This window comes from Epithele typhae (genome assembly GCF_022376455.1).
Source record: "Epithele typhae strain CBS 203.58 chromosome Unknown BXZ73scaffold_254, whole genome shotgun sequence".
In the NCBI taxonomy this organism is placed as follows: Eukaryota; Fungi; Basidiomycota; class Agaricomycetes; order Polyporales; family Epitheliaceae; genus Epithele; species Epithele typhae.
In genome coordinates, this window is record NW_025954445.1 from 4296 (window position 1) to 22276 (window position 17981).

General features: G+C 59.8%; 1 protein-coding gene across 1 annotated transcript; it reads right to left on the reverse strand.

Moving 5' to 3' along the window:
* Positions 1–1544: 1544 nt before the first annotated feature.
* On the reverse strand, positions 1545–1745 carry BXZ73DRAFT_13038 (uncharacterized protein; the record flags this gene model as incomplete). The annotated part of the gene is made up of 1 exon (XM_048017476.1): positions 1545–1745. A coding segment is annotated over one exon (201 nt), but the record flags the coding sequence as incomplete, so codon positions are not given.
* Between the last annotated feature and the right edge of the window lie 16236 nt (positions 1746–17981).

Here is a 17981-nt window from a genome sequence, read left to right on the forward strand (position 1 = left end):
GACCATGGCGCCAGGGTACACGGCAAATCGTGCTCTGCCAGTGCTCGCCCCTTTCCTCATCCTCCCAACATGAACCTCGACACCCTCATTGATGCGCATTGCATGCTGCGTTCCTTCAGGAAGATCGAAGACACCGGGAAGGATTCACTCCCTCAGCAGCGGCTCGCCAACGCCGTCCTCGAGTTCGCCGTCGTTTGCGCCAACGAAGCCATGTTCATCGCGCGCGAGCCAAAGCTCACCCAAGAGAACATCAGAAAAACCTGCACAGCCATTAACGGTACTTACCCAGTGCATCCAGGGCGTTCAGAGCTGTTTCAGGGGTGGATCAGGAGCTAAGGACTGCGATTTTCAAGTACTACTAATGACCGTGTTAAGTACTGGGTGCCGGACGGGTTCGAAAACTCTCAGGACCGTAAGGACACTCAGTTCCGATGCGGGACAGCACCTGAAGGTCGCCAGCGGGCTTGCAGGTGTGCTCTTTAGCTGGTAAACACGTTGTGATTGTCCAGATTAACGATAGATACGATATAACAAGGCAAAGAACGACTGAACGAGTGATTTTGTGACTATCAAAGGAGTGGGGTGAGAGGATTAGCGACTTGTGTATGTGCCAGACACGTACGTAGCAGTGTACGTATTAGAAATACCATGAACCCCATTCATGGGATCCTTTGGCAGAGTGCTATTACCAAATCGGGTAGGCACGGCAAATGGGCGTCGTGCCATTCGCGTCCCGGCGGCTGGGCGCCTCATGAAAATAATCCTCAAGTCGGAGTCGATCCAAGACACCTCTCGGAACTTGATGCATAAATATGCGCCCAGCGTAGACCGCTGGGCCACCATCACTTATTGTTCTGTCCGGGCTACGTGATTATAAGCCCTACTTTCATTGCCTCCCCTAACGGCCATGGCCCATCAACATTTTCGAAAAGCCTCCCAACGCCTGCGCCTCCCTAGCCCATCCCTTTTCGAAACCCGCCCCCCGGCAGCGCCCGCGGGCTGCTTTTCGAAAACCGGCACCCTATGTACTGCGCGTCCATCCCCCGCTTCATTTGCTTCATTTCTCGGCGCAAACGAGCATGCGCACGCGCGCGAAGCCCAATACCCTTGTCGCGCTGCACGTACGCACACCCTTCACGCGCGCCGTCTCGCGCGCGTTTGCGAGGGGTGCGTCCACCTCGCGCGCGTTTGCGATGGGTGCGTCCACCTCGCGCGCGTTTGCGAGGGGTGCGTCCACTTCGCGCGCGCGCCCCTGCGGGGCGCGCTTTCCCGTAGGGGGTGCCGCGCCCGTAGTGATCACCACGGGTGGTGGCCACCCGTGCGGGTTGGCGGGTCGGGTCCGACGGGTCCGGGTCCGGGTCATGCTCGGCTGACCCGTGCACCCGCAGGGTAAACCCCTGGTGACCCGTGGCGACCCGTAGACTTATAATACATCTAATAAATGGTCCGCGCTCGTAGACATCATGGCAGCGGACGCACGCGTGCTGGAGGCGTGGGCTCAGGCGGAGAGCGCGGCACAGCGCAAGCGGATCTTCGTCGTCCTCGCTCGAGACCGGGTGCACCTTCGTCTCCAGCGAGCACCGTCCAATGGCGCGTGGCAGCTCCTCCATTTGGTCCACCTCCTTGTCAGAGAGCCTATCAAACTCGGAGGCGGCCACCACCGTGCCCTTAGGAAGCTTCGCAAGGCCGCCGTGGGCGATGATCCTGATCTTGCATGTAATTGCAGTCAGGTGGTCGCCCGCGAGCATGTGCACCATAATCCCCGACCACTTGTAGTCCTCCACCGCGGCCGCAGACTCTGGCCATAACGTCCTCGGTCAGTAACCATACACGATGCGCACAAACCAAGAAGAAACTCACTAGAAGAGCCATAGATCCCGATGAGCCCGTAGAACGTGTCCTTCTCCACCTCCGCGCACTCAACGCCCTCCGTGGACCCCGTCCACTCACGCCCCGCGAGCATGAGCACACGCAGCCCCTGCTCGGCCGTTACGTTCGCATTCTGCATCATCGTGTCCTGGTCCACGCCCTTGATTTCGCGCACTTCGTTGTGAATGGAGACGCACCCTTGAGCACGCGCTCCGTTGCGCAGAAGGGGGGCGCGCTGCAAGGCGACCTGCCGGGACGCGTCGTGTTCATGAAGGGTGCAGGTAGATAAAGCATGGGCTGCGGCCAAGAACGGCGGTTCTCCAGCCGTGCATCGAACGCGTACGAGTGCACGCGAGTGTGTGCCCGTCCGGGTCCGGGTCCGGGTCCGGGTCCTACACCGTCCGTGTGTGCGCGTGAGCACCGAAAGAGCACACAGAATGCGAGGAAACTCACCTGAACTTGAGGCCAGCACCAAGGGGCACACCGCGGGCCCAGGGATCGCACCACGCGGCACACCCTCCACTGGTCCCAGACGTTCTCCTGCCACGCGTTCAGGCTCGTCCGCCGGTCCTCCTCCTGCATACGATCCGGGAGCGCCGCGCACCAGCCCCAGTCGTCATGTGCGGGCGGGAGAGCGGTGCGCACTGTGCAGTACTCGTCAAAGTCGGGTGTCATCAGCTTGCGGTAGTCGAAAACGAGGGTGTGGGCCGCAGCCGACTCGAACGGTGGGTTCTCAAGCCGTGCATCGACCACTTACGGGTGCACGGCGAGCGTTTTCCCGTCCACGTCTAGCCCTACACCGTCCGGGTATGCACGTGAGTGCTGAAAGGGGACACGGAAGGCGAGAAAACTCACGAGATGCCCAGAGCCCGGACAGACAGCTGGGCGTGAACGCGCGAACTTGGGGCCACCGAGGTGCACGCCGCAGATGCAGGGGCCGAAGCACGCCATCCACTGGTCCTCCTCCTCCTCCTCCAGCCACGCGCTCAGGCTCGCCCGCCAGTCGCTCCACATCCGCCGGTCCTCCTCCCACACCTTCACGCGATCCGGGAGCGCCGCGTGCCACTCCAAGTTGCCGTGCGCGGGCTGGCAGGCGGCGCACACGGCGCGGTACTGTTCAAAGTCGGCCATCGTTGCGTGCGTAACTTGGATCTCTTCTGCCTCGGTGCGGTCGACGGGGAGGGCGCCAGGGGACAGGAGCTCCTGGAGGAGCTTGGCGGCGAGGGCTCGGATGGGGACTCGTGGATGGGGTCGCCGAAGTGGGGTGCTTGGGCATGCGGCAGAGGGAGTGTAAGCCGTGAGGGGTCTCGACCGAAGAAAGGGAGAAGCAGGGGAGCAGAGGCGGTAACAGGGAGGAAGGGAGGAGATGCAAGTCCGTCGAGTCGCGACCTGTCGCGACTGGCCGCGCGCGTGAGCGCTGACGCCAGCCGTCACACGTGACTGACCCGTGGTTTCAAGCGCCGAACCCGAGCGTACCCTGACCCGTGAGCTCACGGGTCCGGGTTTCGCGGGTCCGGGTCCGGGTCGACTCAAAATTACCCGGGGGTGACCCGTGGTGATCACTACGCGCCCGCCCTTCGCATCTGGACCCGCGCCACTATCACCTGCCGCCCGCCGAAACACGCCACCTTGATGGTGCCCAACCATATTCCTGGATATCCGCGCCACATTAGCCCGGAGGATGTTCATCCAAGGAGGCCGTGCGGACCGTCCTCCCCGCAACACTCGTACCCCCGACACCGCTTGTCTACATCGATGTCCCGTGCGTCCTCGAGCGGGCCGCGTCGAGGATATGATCTCTAGCACTGCCGCCCCGTGATGCGTGCCTCTCCTCCTCTCCCGCGCTCTGCACGTGCGCGAATAGTCGTGCAAGCGCGAGGTGGCGAGTGCGTGCGAGGGTCACGAAGACTCGACCCAAAAACATGAAACTTGCGCGTCGCTGCTGTTAAGCGCACGCACCTTCATCCGCGATATGGCGAACACCCATAGCTCGCGGCCCACTCCATCGCGCGCGAACCGCCGTGCGGCGCGCAGGTGCGGTTGCAGCCGGGTGGTTTGGTACAAGGTGCGCCGCGTGCGTGGCCGCGTGGCGTGCGCATGATCGTCTGTATTAAGGACTGTAATGTCTGCGATGACTCGCGGGCGGACGACGCGCGGCGCTATTTCATTGCTGAAGTCGATGTCAGGGTCTCTCCACGCTATGCGCCCCTGCGTGCGCCGTGTGCAAGGAAAGCCTCACAAGCCGGATTCACCTCCCTCTGTCCACGCTCTTTACCGCGCCCCAAGCGTCTCCGGACCTTCCCCCGTCGCGCCGTGGTCTCGGTTTGCACGTGAGACTCGTCGTGAGTGCGCCTCGTTCTCCGTGGCACCCGTTGCCGCCGGACCAACCTTCGTGTTTCCATCGAGTACTTCGTTTTCTTCCCGGTCACGCTCACGGTCGTCAGCCCCTGTCTCGTCCTGCGCACGCACAAGGGATTAGACTCAACATGTCGCAGTCGATAGAACTGCAGTCTTACTGGGCAACCCTGCTCCTGCAGATGCGCATCGAGTTCTGCGCTCTCCGAGTTGGAGCTCCCTCCGTGGAGCCTGAGGGGGATGTTGTCGTCGTGCTCGTTCCTGCGCGGCCTCCTGGTACGGAAATTCCCGTCGAAGACTATCAAGGGATAATATAGGAGCCTATTCACCAGTCAGCAGTCTTCCCGTCGCTTATTGCATGACTCACTTGTTCTTTGTTTCACGCATGTTTACTGCTTCTTCGTCGTCTCTTCCCTCAAGATGTTCTTCGAGACAGAGGGGACAGGTGGGGGAAGCCATGCCGAGAGGTCCGACGCCTCCTGCTAAGTAGACACACACCAGTCGCCCTCGATCTGCTACCATTACCGTCAACACCCCCTTTCTTGTGCGCGGGGTCATCTACATATGGACACGGGCGGAGTTCGCCCTATAGCATGGTCGGCCAGACACTCCGTTTATGGGACGCTAACGCCGGACGACGCACGAAAGGGGTGTTGGATCACATGCGATTCCGTCGACTCCGTGCGCTACCGGAAGTCGGCCACGCGCAGGGGGAAGCGAGTGCGCGGCGGGGCGGGAGATGCGGGGAAGCGAGAGGCTCAGTAACAAACTACCGAAAACACGGAATGCGGGGAGGTGATGCAAGAGGAGTGGTATGTGCGGGGGAGTGGGGGAGGGCGAATGCAGGACGGGCCGCGCGCGCAGCAACGCGGTGGCGGCGACGCGCGCGTCCCATGGGGCATTGCCGTAGACGGTGCGCGAGCGAGTCGGCGAGGTGGTTGTAATGCGTGGAGGCGAGGAATGAGGGGTGGTAGGTGCGGGGAGGATGTCGGGCCGCGCGTGCGCTGCAACGTGGTGGCGGCGACGCGCGCGCATCCCATGGGGGATTGTGCGCGAGCGAGTCGGCGGGGTAGTGGTGCGGGTGCGTTTTTGATGGAACGGTCGGTGCGGCGCGCAGGTGGTGGAGGTGCAGCGGGTGGTTTGGCACGAGGCGCGCCGCGCGCGCGTGCGCATCACCGCGCAACACGCAGATCCGGTCTCTTACTGGGGCTCCTCACACCGCCCGGAGACTGGACGTTGTCCTCGCTTGGCCATCCCTACTCCTTTTCAGGGAGGCCCATGGTGTCCTTATTCGTTTTTCAGATCCCTCGTCCGAGTCACAGGAATCATACGAGCGTACCTTGTACAGGTGCTCGGGACATTCCTCCTGCGCCGCCTCCTTGAGCTTCTCCCAGCTGTGCTTCTTCCTGGTCCGGGGTCAGTGCGATCTCGATGTAAATGAGCTCAGTACAACCGTACCTGTAGTAGAATGTCGCGGCGCCCAGTCGCGGTGACGTCTTATTTGTCGTATCACCCGGTTGGTGTTTCTTCGCATCCTCGGCGAGTTTGTCGAATCGCGCGATGTGAAAGTCGTATGTGGCGAACATGCGATACATTTCTTCGGGTCGTAGATAGACCTCTTCCTGCCAACGATATTGCCCCGCAAAGCATCTGAACCAGTGACATTTCACCTCTGCGAGATCGTTGTCATCGTCAGTCGTGCGACAAGGTTTCTGTGTCTACTCACTGGGAAGTATCTTTCGAATGTCATCGTCGTTCATTTGAAACAGCCATTCGAGATCTCCCCATATCCAGTCTGGGGTACGGTGAGTGTCGCCTCTCTTGCGATCTGCGTGGTCTAAAGTGAAGATCTGCGTATCCGCCTCCACGGACTTCAAGGCCTGCAGGTGGGGATCCTTCTCCTCCTTCGTCAACCGCGCCATCTTGCTGCGCGCTTCGGTGTATTTGATTCTGGTCTCCTCGCGACGAATTGCCGGCTCTTTCGCCGCGTCCCGCATCCTCTTTCGATGCGTCAGGCCGACACCTTGCGAGTTAATGATACTCAGCGATTTCGCCCCTGCGAGGAGGGCGCGATATTCGTCCAAAGCTTGCTTTGCCTGCGCCATCCGTAGCCGCAGCTCTACGGCGACGATCATGTCGGCGGCGCCGTGTGTCCGGATGGAAACGTGATGGCTAGAGGGCAATTCGACCATCGACACGGCCTCCAGGTCTCGCACCAGGTTCCGCGCGAGCTCGTTGGGGACGTTAGAGAGGTCTTTGGGCAGGGGCTTCTCCGTCTCTGGGTCCAGCGGGAAGCTGTTCGGGAGTTGGGCCTGCGTCGTGCGGATTTTGTTCGCCGCACGCGAGAGAGAGGGGGATACGTGAAGCTTGTATCTTTCTTCCATCTCGCTGGCCTCTGCGGCGAAAATCTGGACTTGTTGTTGTAGCCCCCTGAGCTTCCTCGGCGTATCCCCTACCTTGGGCTGCATCAGTTCTTCCAACAGACACGTCCTGGACGCATATCGTGAGATCCCCACCCCTCGTGCGTCGTACGATACACCCACCTTTCTTCCTCCAGCTTGATGGCGTCTTCAATGACACCCACGGCGTCCTTCATCTCGTCGTCGTCGACTGGAGCCGCAGTCTCGAGCTTCTCCTCGCCCGAGCGTAGGCGGTCCGCGGTGGCTTCCATCGTGGATGCTGGTGGGTGGTCAGTGGCCTCCTCGCAAACACAACGGCGTCACGGGCTCACAGTCTTCCTTCAGCTCGAAGGGGTTCTGAAACCCCTCCATCTTGCGTTTGTCCACGTCCACCACCTCTTCTTCCCACGTCTTAAACTCTCCTTTCCACTGCTCCAGAAGCTCCGGTCGATGTTTCTTCAGGCTGGCCTCGAGGCCTTCGTAGTACTGTTTCTGGTCTTTACAGCATTCCACCGCGACGTTGTATAGGTCTCTCTGCGTTTGCGCTACGTCCGTGCTGTGGTCAGTTACGTGCAGCGCAACACGTGAGAGGTCTGCTCACGCTGGTGGATGATCTTCTTCATGTTGATGTCGTCGATCGAACGCGTCAGCGTGTCTATACGATGTGCGTGCCCCATCTCCTTCGTGCGACTCGCGACCCCGTTCAGTTGAGCCCAGAGGGGCTCCGGGTTTTCGCCAGCCGTTCGAGCGCTCCCATGACGAAGGTTGGCGTTGTGTCTCGTATGACATTCCGTCTTGTGCGCTCCTATGTGGAAGTCGCCGATGGCCACTTCGATCTTCGGTAGGTTCTCACTGTTCAGGTCCCCCACGGAAGGAAGCTGCCGGGCGTGGGACGCCATCTTGCGCAGTCGCTTTTGCAGGTTGACGTCGAACATGCATCCCACATCATACCACATCTTCATTCTCGGTAAGGCGTGGTATGGCGCCCACGCCGACATCATGGAGAAGTCTACCATTGCAAACCTGATCTCCACGTCAGCGACGTGTGTCTTGGTGTAGCGCGCGCACGTACCGTTCTCCCTTCGACAGGTTGACGGCGCTCCCACCCAGTACTAAACCGTGTCGGCAAACACCCGCCACTAGGCCAGCGACCGTTCCTGTGTGGCCAGTGTAGCCCGCGGCTTTGAATGTGTGGCAAGTCAGAGGCTTTCGACGCGTCAGCTCACGCGGTGTGCGCCGCACGTATCAACGGGCCTTCTCACCTCTTTGTCCTCCTCTCCGATCAGGTTCAAGTGCTTCTCCAGGTCTTTGCTGTCCGCAAAGTAGCTCGCACCACGGTATAGGCTCTGGTCCTCCATATCCACCTTTTTGGGTCGCGTATGTTGGCGAAAGTTGCCGTCCCATACGAGGTACGGTGTGTCGAGGTATCTGGCCTTGGATGTTAGCGGTGTTCTCCCGCAAGTACGAAGCACGCACTGGTATTTTTTATCCCTGTTTTGGTAACCTGGACGCATATTGATGCCCGGCTGTGGGCACAGAGGGCACGCCAACGCCAACGCGTTCCTCTCCAGAGGTTTCCCGGCCTCTGGTACCACCCCGTGCCGCATGCACGTCATAAGGAAGTTGTATTCTCGCATCACGGTCAAGAGTTGCCTTGCGCGGTCCTGGTTAGACGTCAGACCGCGAACCAGGAGTAGCAGAAACTCGCTCACGAGAGTGTCCAATCTTGCGATCTCGTCCGTCAAACGTGTGAGCACGATGAAGAGATCGTGCATGCTGGACTGGGCTTGAACGAGATTCGCGTCGAGAATCTTCAACGCGTTGAGGGTGTACGCGGTGCCAACGTTGTTGGACCACGATCCCGGGAATATACCATGTTCCAGCAGACGAAGAGGTCGTTGAAGCGTTTCTGCCCCGCCCCTGCATCTGTTCACGTGGGGCGTCAGTTAGGCGTGAACGGTGTCAAAAACATCACCGCTTACTTGCAGTAGCGGACCTTGTAATCGACGCAGAACCCGTGCTCGTGGATGATGGTGAGCGGCGTCTCTTGCGACGTGGATGCGCATTTGCTGCCGTCAGGGTGCCCGATGACGATGATATCGCCCAAGTTGCATAGTGTCGTATTCAGCCAGGTTTGTTTCTGTGTCTTCCATTCGAGCAGGCGATGGAACGGTGTGAAGTGGTGCCATTTCTTGACGCATTCTGTGCAGAAAGCGGGGCTCGGAATGCAATCTTCGCACGAGAAGCGAGCGCTGAAATCAGGGAGTGGCGTTTCGATGCCTTGTAGCTGGCACGCGTGACACAGATCGTCTTTATGCGGTGGCTGCAAGCGTTCGAGAAGGGCTCTGAGTGCGTTCGGGATCATTTTCTCAAACTGCGCGGTGCGTTCGTTCGGTGGCTGGAGTATCGTGTCACATGGGGTATATCATCTCTTCCAAAGGGTCACTCACGATGGTGTTGTTGGCCTTCGGGCCGCTGCGCTCGTCATCCAATGGTGGGGGTTGCGGGCCAGCGTGCGATGCGTCGTCGAAGTTTGATGTGTGAGGCCCTGAATCCGACTGGACCCCTTTCGAGCTCGTCGCTTCAGCCTGGGAGGGCGCACTGGATGCATACATGTCCGCTTGTGTGGACCGAGGACGCTCCGGACTCATCTTTCGACGCTTCCCCATGTCGCTGGGCCCGAAGAGACTCACGTCCGGGCCTCGCAGCTCTCCGTTTGCCTTTTTCTTCCTCTTATAGTTCTTCGTCATGGCAGAGTTATCCCGGTTCCGCGATATACTACGGTGAGGGAGAGGAGGAAGGGTGGTGTATGGGAGTGTCGAGGTTCGACGTCGAGGACCGTGAAATAGGGGGGAGCACACTGAGGTCGACGTCGGGGCACCGGGGCAAGGGACGATAATTTCAGCGGCCACGGACGACGTCGAGATCTCAGGAGTACGGCTGAAGCCAGGGAGGACGGGAAGGTGATGTCGGACGTCGTCGAGAGCAAGGGTTTCGGCCGGTCGGGACGCTTCCGCATCCGCCGGCCGTTGTCGTCGTTTTCACATGGCTTTCCTCGCAAGCTCTCTGTTTTGCCTCCGTCGATCTGGAGATCGATGGAGGCTCAATTTAAGCGTTTACGGCTATGCAGTATACATGCGCTTTTAATTTACACGTCCGCCACCCCGATCCCCACGGAAAGTGACATCAGATACTCGTCTCACTCGTTCTGAACCGTCTAGGTGATCGATTATGTTCAGAGGACATAGCCAGCCAGCCAGCGGCCACGTACGCGGTGGTACACAGTAGTTCTTGTCCTGCGCAGCCGGGAACCATGGGCCCCAACGCGTTTCTGTCGTACTTCGTCTGGATGCTCATCACTGCGCAGCACAGCGAGGCATCCCAACCTTGAGCCCGTTACCACCTTGCGCTCGGGAACATAACCCAGGCGTACTTCGGCGTTACGGAGCAAGTGGTGCTGGCGTCTGATCGGACTTCCTCAACCGTGGGACGCCGGATCGCATCTAGGCGCGGAAACGTCACGCGCCCGTGTTCGACTTCTCTGTCGTCTTCGTCGTGCGCATTTCTCGTTTCCTTCTCTTGAACCCGTCCCTAGGTAGGCTCATCCTTGCTACATCTTCTTCGTCGGTCCATTGGTGACTCCGAGTGTTACGCTTGGGTCCCTCTGTTCCCGGACGTGCGCTGCCAGTGCTTTCTGGATGTGCGCCGTCCGTTTTGCACTTGTAGACGAGGTCCGTGCGTGGAGTGCTACGCTCCGCGTGGACTCGTTCGAGGTCGCGCGCATCCCAGTTCGCTCTGGGTATGCGCCTTCCACCACACTTGTGGCCTCGGGGGCGTCACGTTCATCGCGCTGACGCTTTCCGTCTTTGACATCAGTGTTCGTCATGCCCACCCCAGTCAACAACGCTGCATCTCAGGAAGATGTTCTCGCGTCGTCCGCGCGAGCGGTGCTCGTTGTCAACCAGCGAAATCCTTGTCGGTCCGCTCCTTCTTTACCGATGCGTTGTCTCATTGTTATCAGGTCCCAAAGTCACGCACCCATTCGACGCCAAATCAGCGTCCACCGACGGTTTCTCGACAATGGTGGTGACGTCCCCAAACCAGGACTGGATTCCCACCCATCCCGTAGAGCGCAAGGTGGTGCGAACGTACCAGGACGGTCTGTGGGGCGAACACGAGTACTCCCGCTGGCCCCAGCCGATTATTCGCGGCATGTGGCACGTCGCCTGCATCCCTTCACTTCGTCATCCTCACCCTCTCATGCCCCCTATCCTCTGGTCGCTTCTGATGCCGTCGCGAGACTGGGTGGAAGACGGAACAGTCGGAGTCCCCGGCCTAGGTTTCCTCAAAGCCGACGTTCGCAATGACCTCACCAATGGCGCACGCTACGCCACCGACGCCTTTCAACAGGTCTCTGGCCTTACCCCGGAACGCCGAGCGTATGGCGACCAACTCTGCCTCGTGGTCAGCCAGTGCCTCGACCGCATGAATCGTCTGCCTTCCTACGCACCCGTGGCCGTTGCCGTGGGCGCGCACCTTCAACGCGTCGGCTTGGAACTGCTTGGTCTGCGCACCTACCTCACGGTGTTGCTCCCCCGTCTGGACAGCGCGGAGGACTACAGCGAAGACTTGCTTCCGGTTCTTGGCGTCTTTGCGCGCGACGCAGCCACTGCTCAGCTGGCGACTCGTGTCGGGCTGCCCGTTTGGTTTCTTCAGCCACTCTCCCCCCAGGTCAAGGTGTGGAACGTGGTCGACCGCACTTTCCCTTACTTCCTGTCTGGTAAGGAAACCGATCCACCCATGCGCCACCATCCCGACGAACTCGGAGCGATCGCCAATCTCACGAGCAGCTGGGTCTCGAACCTCGTCTTCGCCGTCACCGGTCAATTGTGCACTAGCCGCCTGCCACGTTTCGATATCACCGCCGCGGACACGCACACTCGGGAGGACGACGGTCCCATGAAGACCCGACGCCTGGAGCTGCCTGCCACCGAAATGCAGGCACCTCCGACGCGCCCCGGCGACGGCCCGAAGAAGAAGACCAGGAGGGGCGGGAAGAAGTCCAAATCTGTCGTAACGAGTGCCGCGTCGTCGTCCGCCGTCACGCTCGATCACTCTCCCGAGGCTCGCCATCCAGCAAGATCCTTCACCCCGTCTTCGTTCGTCCTCATCCCTGAGCCTTGGGAGGCGGCGCTCCGATCAGTCAGCCCCCTGGGGCAGCCGCGACACTCCGTGCATTACTTCTACCCCCCGCCTTTCTTGCTCGACACGGTGTCGGATATGACGCCATCGCTCATCCCACCCGCCGGCGCCGACCAGCTGCGACGCGATACCAAGGTGCATCAATACCTCCACAATGCCGTGCGCATCCGCGAGTTCTGCCGACTTCGCCTGCTCGATCCCCTCGTTTCTGGAGAGCCTCTGACGATCGCGGAATGGCGCGCTGCGTTGTGGGGTGACTATGAGGTGAAACATGCTCCCCCCGAAAGCACCGACCGCCGCCTCAAGCGCAAGATCGAGAATAAGAACGGGGTCGCGCGTCTTTTCGGCAACGGCGCAGCCCTCGACTCGTACAACTCCTCCGCGGTGGAGCACCTGAACGGCATCGCTGTGACTGCGGAAGTCGCGGCCACTGATCCCCGAGTCTGAGCTTTGCTGCTTTGGGAGTCCCACGAAGTCAACTTCCGGTGCGAGCTCAGCGCTCTCGACGCGTCGCTCGTGCCTCGGGCCGCGATGTCGGTCATGGAGCGGTGGGGAAGGGAGGCGTACGTCTCTGGAGTGTGGGGACCCGAGGCTTCTCTCGCGAGCGTCGTCCCGTGTTTGGCCCCGGGTAGCGAGCCCTTCATGTGGCCTCGATCTCACGACGGCGAGTGGGAGAACTCGGTCCTTCATCTGCGTCGCTTCATCTCGGTGATGTCTCAGTGGCCTGATTCTCCCGGCGTTCTCCGTCAGATGCGTACTGCAGCGTCTTGGACCTCGGAAGACTACGATCACCTGCAACGGGAGGCTGCGCTTTTCTACGTTACGAAGTTTACGTCGTGTTACGGGAGACTCCCCATCCCTCCCATCCCCTGTCAGACGGACTGATGTCTTAGCGCTACGACATGTACGAGAACTCCGAGGTCATGTGTATGTAGTTGAGCCGCGAAATCGGATTCTTCTTTCCTTTCGAGATGATCACCATCAGGACAGTCGACTTCAACGAGCTCAATACCTACGTCCTTCTGAATCTCCTTATGAATCACACTCTCGCACGGCGCTAGCACCCGGAGACGGAGCCCAAACACGGTATCATGCGTAAGGTTCGTACTTCCCTCGCCTCAGGGTACACTGGCTGACTCTCATAACAGTAGTACTACACCAAGGCTCGCTATGCAGCACATGGTCGTCGCCTGGCCTGAAGATTAACTGTCCCGCTCCTTTGTAGCTTCTCCGTGAGGTTTCAGAAGCGACCCGCCATTGTTACGTTGGCGCTGAACCAGACGCGGCTGAAGCCTTTGGTGGGACGAGATCACGTGAGTGCGGAATCTCGTCGTTTTCGAAATTTTATCTTCCCCTTTCCCCTCCCCTCAGACATGCCGCCCTCTCAGAACGGCAAGGCCGCCAAGGCTCGTCGTCGCAAGCCTTCACTCCTTCCTTCCGACGAGGCGGCGAAGGTCAAGATTCGTGGTCGCAAGCCCGGTGCTCCGGAAGTCACCGAAGATATCCAGGGTTGGCTCTCGAAGCAATGGACCAGCGATCACATCGCTCCACTCCTGACCAACCCGAACAAGACTTTGGCCCCTAAGGAGTACCTGTCCCCCGAAGATGCGGAGAATCTGGCGATCCAGCACGTCGGCATCAACGAGGCCATCGCCGACGTTCTCACTCGTCTCTTCAAGATGGACCCCCTCGGACGGCGTCAGGAGCAGGAGACGGAGTCGCAATACAACGCAAGGCTCGGCGTTATTCGTAAAGTCCGTACTTCCCTCACCTCAGGGTGCGCTTACTGACTCTTGTTGCAGTACTTCTTGACCAAGGCGAGCAAAGCCCGTCACGCAACACCACGCCCCGCCCCGGTCGTCGTCATTGATCTCCCTTCCTTCAATCGCGTCCCCCAGAAGCGCCAGCCCGTCCATATCTATGCCGCACAACGTGCCGAGCAGGACAAGCGCGCTCGGGAGAGCACAGCTGGGCAAGTCGTCAGCGTTCAAGATGACCTGGGCGTAAACGGTGACACAACCGACTCGGAGCTGGCCTTCGGTGGTGAATGGGAGCAGGACGATGTCGGCGATGCCTCCGTGGCAGAGGCGTCTGGCAACAAAGGTAAGAGGCAAGGCGTCATTCACGAGATCATGAAGGAGTATCGCGACGAATGGAACAACCTCTCTCAAGAGGAGCAGCAACCGTACATCGATGCCGCTCAGGAAGAGACGGCGAGGAGGGTTGAGGCGATGAATAACGGTGATAAGTCGTTGTGAGTACGTCCTTCGCATTTTGAGTTACAGCGAGATCATCTCAACATGTAGTGCTCGCGATATGCTCCCCGAGTCCACGATCAAGTTCCATGAGGCCGTTATCAAGGCTACCGACTGTTTCGTCACCACTATCCTGTGCGGGCCTAACGACTCCGGCGTCAAGGTTGAAATGTGAGCCGTGTTCTTTTCTCGCCGCCTCTAACGCTAACGTGCCATCCAGCATTGAGAATGGGGTCTCGAGGACGAAGGAGACCCTCTGGACGTATCTATGCACAAGGCTGAGAATATCTACAGAGGAACTGACGTCCCTGATCTATGCGTGGGCTTACTCCAGCATAAATGGTGCGTCACTCTTCGACTCCCTGTTCCGCGTCTGATATCGGTTTTAGCGGAGCAAACCAACGAAGTCGTGACAACCGTCTGTCAAAGCGGCGTGCCGCCAAAGTCGCACACGAGCGGTGAGCACTTTGGCAATGACTCAGTGCTTTCTAATCATTGTCGTTACTTCGTTCAGGCGACACCTCCGAAGGTGGCTCGGTCCCAGACGAAGAGCACGCGGTCATGAGCGAGTCCGCGACCCGTACGTCGTTGTGAGATACTTATGAAGCCGCATCCTAAAGCGCCTGCTCGTGTAGCGGACTTCCTCCTAGATGTTGATGACGACCCCCTCAACATATCACAACGTACGTGGTTTCGTTTGCCATGTCGGAGTCACCGCCTCATAGTGTGTTCCGACGAGGTACTAGCGTGGATGATGGACCCCGATGCGTTCCACGAACGCCTCTCGTCCGCGTTGTCGTCCACGCTAACACGCATCTCTCGTGCAGTTGATCTCCCTGAGGAGGACGTCGTCACGCATGCGACTTCCCAGGCGGCATTCACGTTGGAAGTCGCTACCACCTATGACGCCGTGCCCGCCCCCAACACCGACACAGAGCACGCGCCCGATGCACACGCTGCGCCCGCGAACGCTGCGCCTGCGCCGCCCCGCCAACGCCACGTACGCACCCACCCCCCGCCGCGCCCATGCGACGCCTGCCGCGCCCAACATCGTCCTGGAGCGCGATGCGGACGATGACCCGCGAACGCTGCGCCTGCGACGCCCGCAACGCCAACGCCTCGCCGCGACCGACACCACGCGCGCGCGCCCAATGGCGACGCCGTTCCCGCGCCCAACATCGTCCTGGAGCGCGATGCGGACGATGACCCCGCGAACGCTGCACCCGCGACCGACGCCAACACCGCGCCCCCCGACGAGGCCAACGCCACGCCCGCTACCGAAGCCGACGCTACGCCCCCGCCGACGTCAACGCCACGCCCGCGACCGTCACAGATGCAACGCGGACGTCGTCTAAGAAGGCCCCGTCAAAGACTCCGGCGAAGGCCCTGAAGAAGGCCCTGCCCAAGTCCCCGATGGCTCTTCCGGTCTCCGACCCCACCACCGACCCTCCGCGTGCAAGGAATCCCAAGACCAAGTCTGCACCCCCCGGCTCCGCCGTGCCCACGGCCAACGCCAACGCCGAATGCACGCCTGAGTCTCAGGCTGCAGGCGCGGCCCCTGCGGACACCGAGCACGCACCGCGAGCACGCCAGAAGAGTCGTAGGCTGAAGGACGCCGAAGAGTGAGTGGCATTTTCGTGTCTATTGCTACGTTGAACTGAACCATGGATCAGGTCAAATCGGATCCTGGATGAGCTTGAGAAGAAGCGCGGGAGCAGCAGTTCGACCAAGCGCGGCGCGAAACGCGCCGGTCAAGCTCTCGAAACGTGAGTTGACAACCCATGAGCCAGTCTCGCGTCTAACTTTCGAGAGTAGGTCGGACGCGAAGAGCAAGAAGATCTCAACGACCGTTGGCGGTATGCAGGAGACGACAGGGAAGGGTCGAGGCAAGAAGGGGACCAGTGGAGCCGCGAAGTAGATAATACATATACGTAGCCATTAAACGGTATCGTAGAAGCGAACGTCGACCTAAGCGATCATCTTAGTAGCGAAAGTGAACAGGTACCTCGGTCGTCGTCGCGTGGGACGTCGTCGCGTCGTCGCGCTTTCAAGCGCCGGTGTGGGCTCGGGTGGCGTGTATGCGTTTCGAGTGCGCCAAAATTTCAGATCCCTCCACTTCCTCCTTACCTCCGATATGGATGAATCCTGCTCGCCCGCTCCTGAAAGCGTCCACTCCACTCCCCCAACGACTATCCCCCATGAAGCAATTTTTACTCAACCCGACGTCATTTCAATCGACAACGCCACGGTCCATTTCCCGCCTGGAATGAACGAAGACCCTGTCGAGGCCGAGGCCGGCCATGTCCCTCTTGGCCCACCCACGCAGGACGTCGACGAGACGAAGACGGGGAGCGTTAGGTTCATGATATGGCCCTGGGTAAGTCTTCTGAACTGTTTCCCTAGAGTCCTGTAGTTGATTACGTACGGCACCAGGGGGGTGGCAACCCGAAGTCTACGTACAGAGACGTCGCTATGCCCTCCGACATCGCTCTCAAAGGCATCCGTCTCGTGGAGGAGCGCGCGGGCACTGAGGGAAAGCTCATGGTATGGGGATCCCGCGCCAACTGGATCTTGGGGAACGTATCAGACGCTAAGATTTCGGTCACCAATCAAACCCGCAGCGTGCTGGTTCGTGGGGGACGGGCGAGCGGGCGGTGTATCGGCCTGGGAGCGGAGTTGTACGCTCAGGATACCGCCAACAACGAGTTTCTGGCGGCTCCTCTTGCCGAGTTTCGCTTTTTGAAGGGCGTCGTGCCTGTCTTCGTATGGGTCAAGGTGCGCTTTTGCATCATCTAGCTGACAACATCTGACTTTCGTCTGTAGGAGGAGCGACCGCGCCCCCTTGGGTACTGCCTACCGCCCCTTCACAAGAAGACTTACAAATACGTCCTCGACTTCCTGCGCAGGGATAATGTCGATCTCGGAGCGGGCTGGATGTTCTGGAACCCCAGTGCTTCATCCTGGATAACCGGTAACGAAGACGCGAACGTTCACGACATATGCTGCCAGACACTCTTGCTCCGTCACGCTGAGAACGAACGCGCGCGTTTCGCCGGACGGTTCATAGAACAGCTGGAAAAACACAACAAGGTGGTTGTGGCGACGGAGGACATCGTGTCTGCGAGCAAGGTGAGTTTCATGTGTTTCCTGCGCGGAGACGGGACTGATCAATCACGCGCAGAGGCTGCAAGAATCGCAAGGCGGCCATAACAAGAGGGCCAAGGTGAGCTCGTGCCTGGGGCGATGGAATTATGTCTGAAAGCGTGCATCCCGCAGACAAGCAAGTGAACGACGGGGTGTGAGCCACTGTAGAGCGCGAATGTTTCACCTTTTTGTATCGTCATGTAGAGATATCAGCATTGGCAACGTGTGTGACGCGCACGACGCGATCAGCGCAATGCGGGCTCCGTCCCGATGAGGGCCTGGACGCGGAATCCGGATGTCGCTCGAAAAGGGAGTCGTCCTCCCTGTCGTCGACCGCCTGCCCAACGGCACCCTGTCGGCGCTGCTGCCCCCACCACTCATCGCCACTTCACCTCAGCCAGACAGCGGTGATGACTATTCCCTCGACCCACTCACGCCATACCGACGCCGCCGGCCCAAACAAGACGCTGCACATCCCTAAAGCCGTCGTAAACGCATGGGTCGCTACAGTCTACGTGTTCAACACGGGTGTATGTCGCGCCTTCCTTCATACGATCTGCTGGCTAATGATTTGTGTGCCAGGCTACGACGCGGAGAGAGCTTCCTCAAGCCGTGGGATCGCATCATCGGATACGCCTGCGCGCGCTCCTGCGGAGGTGGGCGGAGACTTCGGCGACGGTGGGCTTCTGGAAGGATGGTAACTGGGCGTTGGCCTCTTTCGACGACGAAGTAGTGGTGGTACAAGACCTCCCCATCA